Genomic DNA, 3,269 nt, shown 5'->3' with positions numbered 1-3,269 from the left:
CGGCCCGCAGGTGCCGCAGGTCGCTCTTGTTGCCCACCAGCATGATGACGATGTTGGCATCAGCGTGGTCCTGCAGCTCCTTCAGCCAGCGCTCGGCGTTCTCGTACGTCAGGTACTTGGCGATGTCGTAGACGAGCAGAGCTCCCACCGCCCCCCTGTAGTACCTGGGGGACAGCAAGGGGACAGGGTCACAGCAGGGCCCCAGGTGAGGGACATAGGTGGGGAGCAAGGAAACTCACGCCGAGGTGATGGCCCGGTACCGCTCCTGCCCGGCCGTGTCCCAGATCTGAGCCTTCACGGTCTTGTTGTCCACCTGGATGCTCCTTGTGGCAAACTCCACCCCGATGGTGCTCTTGCTCTCCAGGTTGAACTCATTGCGGGTGAAGCGCGAGAGCAGGTTGCTCTTCCCCACCCCAGAGTCCCCGATGAGCACAACTGGGGGGGCACAAGCACAGCGTCAGCCCCCCCCGGACACCCAGCAAAGGCATTTGCATCCCGCAGTGCCGACCACCCCAGCAAACCCCACAGCCTGGCAGGGATGGAGGATGTCCCCATCTGCCCCCACCCCAGACCCCACCTCCATTTCATCCAGGGAGAAGCCGCTGGGCGAGGGGGCTGCAACTCGGGGAGCAGGACCAGCAGCCTCCATTCACCCCAGCTACCTCTAAATACCCCTCAAGAAAATTCCTGCCATCGCCTGGAAGTTGCCAGGGGTTTCCTTCCCGGCACGGGGACGGGAAGGCGCCGTATGCACCCACGTACATAAAACAGGCAGAAAACCAGAAACGAGACAGCCAGGCCAGGGAGGCCAAGCAGAACTGGGTCTCCTATTTCCAGCCCAAGCTCCAACCCTGAGGGCACACAAGAGGACTTAAGGACCTGGTCTGAAAGGAAGCATCCTCCTCCTCCTCCTCCTCCTCCGCTACTGGTCCAGCCCATGAGCCGGAAAGTCCCTGGGTGTGGGTTAGTTAAGTGCATTTTCTGCCTGTCCCAGTTCTGGCTGGTTCCCGTAAAACCTGGTGCAACAGGCTCTGGGGAAGCTTTATCACACAGCTCCCCTGTCAAGTTTGTTGAGTTTATGACTCAACAGGTTTTGATTTTTTATTTATTTATTTTTAAAATTCCCTCACTGCTGATTCTGTTCATTCTCCAGGCACACTCCAGGCGCAGCCCGCTTCACTTCACCCACCCTTGGGGGACCAAGCTTGGGGGACACAGAATCAGACAACAGCAGGGCTGAAATCACAACCATCCAGTGACCACGCTGGGGAGAACACTGGAGCAGCAACACCGGCGAGGGACCACCGGGTACGCCACACCGCTGCGCTCGTCACCGGGGCTGCAAAGCACGCCGCAGGATTTGCAGCAAGACACATCTACACTCATTCAGGGCTCAGCAGCCACCATCCTCCGAGGATGTTGCTCCTGGATAACCCCTTCCCCATCAGCTCCAGCTCATAGGGACTTGGCTCCCTTGCGTGGGCTGGGATGCAAAGCCTCCAACACCAAACCCTCGCCAAACCCCTCGTTGCAGGGCAGCCAGCAAATAGCATTGCTCCATGAAGCCCAACAGCGTGCGGAGCAGCTCCCCGTGATCACCGAGGGCAGCTGGAAGGCACCGGAGCCTTGCTGGCCATCGCCGTGTCAGGGCAGCCGGCAACAGAGGGAAGGGGTGGCTCCTCCATGCAGCGCTTGAAAGCTGCTGTGCTGCGCGTGGAAGCCTGGGACAACCCTGACAGCCTGGGCTACCCCGGACAAACCGGTAGGAAAATGCAGGCCAGCGATGAGCCAGGTTCGTTAACGCTTACTGAGCCTCGCCGCTTTGATCTGGGCTTGGTGTTTAATCAACGGGAAGTTGCTACTTCCCCCTTCGCCCGCGAGTGCGGTCTTCGGCCTGCCTCCGGCCCCAAGCACCTCCGTGGCCCGGGGACAGGAGGGCAGCGCAGCTGGTGCCTGCGAGAGCCCTGGCTGCCAGGAGACAGCACTGAGTACAGCCAGGGGAAACTGAGGCACGAGCGTGCCGTGCTGCGTTACCCCTGCAGCCAGTAAAAAAAGTATCGGTATGGGAAAACCTTAAGAAACCAGGCTGGGGGAGGGAGGGAGGAGCAGAGCCAGCCCGTGTTGGGCACACGCTGACCTTGCACGGACCATGGCACGCTCCTCGCACTCCTGCGGGTTTTGCACCACCCCAGGGATGCAGGGAGGGGGTTGGATGGGGCAGGGATCCAGCAGCGTCCGGGGCACCTCGATGCAGAGGGGGGGTACGTGCTCAGCCCCATGCCCCTGAGCTTGAAGGGCAAGAGGGATTCGAGCAGCATCTTCCACCCCGTGCGCAAAAGCGTTTGACACTCTCGGTCCTCGCTGCCTCTGAACACGCAGTGTGAGCTGTTTGGAGCAGAGAGCACGCGTCCTGTGAGCACCGGTGAAACATCCTTGACAGATCACGTCCCACCCCAGAGGTGGGGATGGAAACAGCCTGGAGCTCCACACAGGGGCCCCGAGGAAGGGTCCGAGGAGCAGCCGTGCCCAGGGCCATTTCCCATCTATCCCGAGCCCCTCCAGCAGCATCGAGGGCCTTCCCGTGAGCACAGCTGGAATTTGCAACGTGCTTTGCAACAGAAGGCAGCTGATGCTCCCGTCTGAATGGAAATCAGGATAATGCTGCTTCGAGCGGTGACCATCTCCCATTTCTCAGGGGGAGAAGCTGGTCTCAGCAGAGCCATCAGCAGCTCCGTGCCCCTAAACACTGCGTCTCCCTTGGACTTTGCTCCTACTTCAGGAGGGATGAGCAGACCTTGCATTCAAAACTGAATTCTCTTATTTTTTTTAGGGACTCCGGAGATCACCACGAGACCGAGGAGGGGAATGCAGGGACGGGCACCACAGGAGGACAACGTGCCGCGGCCGTCTCAGAGCCGTGCTGCTGGCACAACACTGGCCGAGAAGCAAAGGGCGCATCAGCCGGGGGAGCTCCTGCCTGGGAGCCTCGCTCCAAGGCATAACCCAGCTCCAGCTGCATCAGAGTTTCCCCCTCACCAGGTCCCAGAATAACTCCAGAGAGAAGGATTTTCCTGGGCAGGGGCCAGGGGAGGTGTGCGAGGAGCCAGGGGCAACCATCATGTTGGTGGCTGGAATTACTCGGGGCCTTTCGGGCAGGGCTGCACGAGGAGGCTGACTCACGGCCGGCCGCCGGGTGAGCTCACTCCCCGGCTTTTATTGCTCGGGAGGTTGTGACGTTGCCAAGCTGTCCCCTCGCTTCCCCCAGCACC

At 60.6% G+C, this 3,269-nt stretch overlaps 1 protein-coding gene across 1 annotated transcript in view; it reads right to left on the bottom strand.

The window, feature by feature from the left end:
* LOC104083525 (ras-related protein Rab-11A-like) overlaps window positions 1-3,269 on the bottom strand; it is a 4,857-nt gene that overhangs the window by 559 nt on the left and 1,029 nt on the right. The window contains exons 2-3 of the mRNA XM_009587030.1: window positions 240-435; window positions 3-164 (exon numbers count right to left, since the gene is read on the bottom strand). Of these exons, the coding sequence (XP_009585325.1) occupies window positions 3-164; window positions 240-435 (358 nt within the window). The remainder of the gene's footprint in view (window positions 1-2; window positions 165-239; window positions 436-3,269) is intronic.

Source organism: Fulmarus glacialis, unplaced genomic scaffold, assembly GCF_000690835.1.
Source record: "Fulmarus glacialis isolate BGI_N327 unplaced genomic scaffold, ASM69083v1 scaffold18181, whole genome shotgun sequence".
Lineage (NCBI taxonomy): Eukaryota > Metazoa > Chordata > Aves > Procellariiformes > Procellariidae > Fulmarus > Fulmarus glacialis.
Note: the sequence above shows the minus strand (reverse complement) of the source record. Positions and strands in the feature narration are given on the sequence as shown.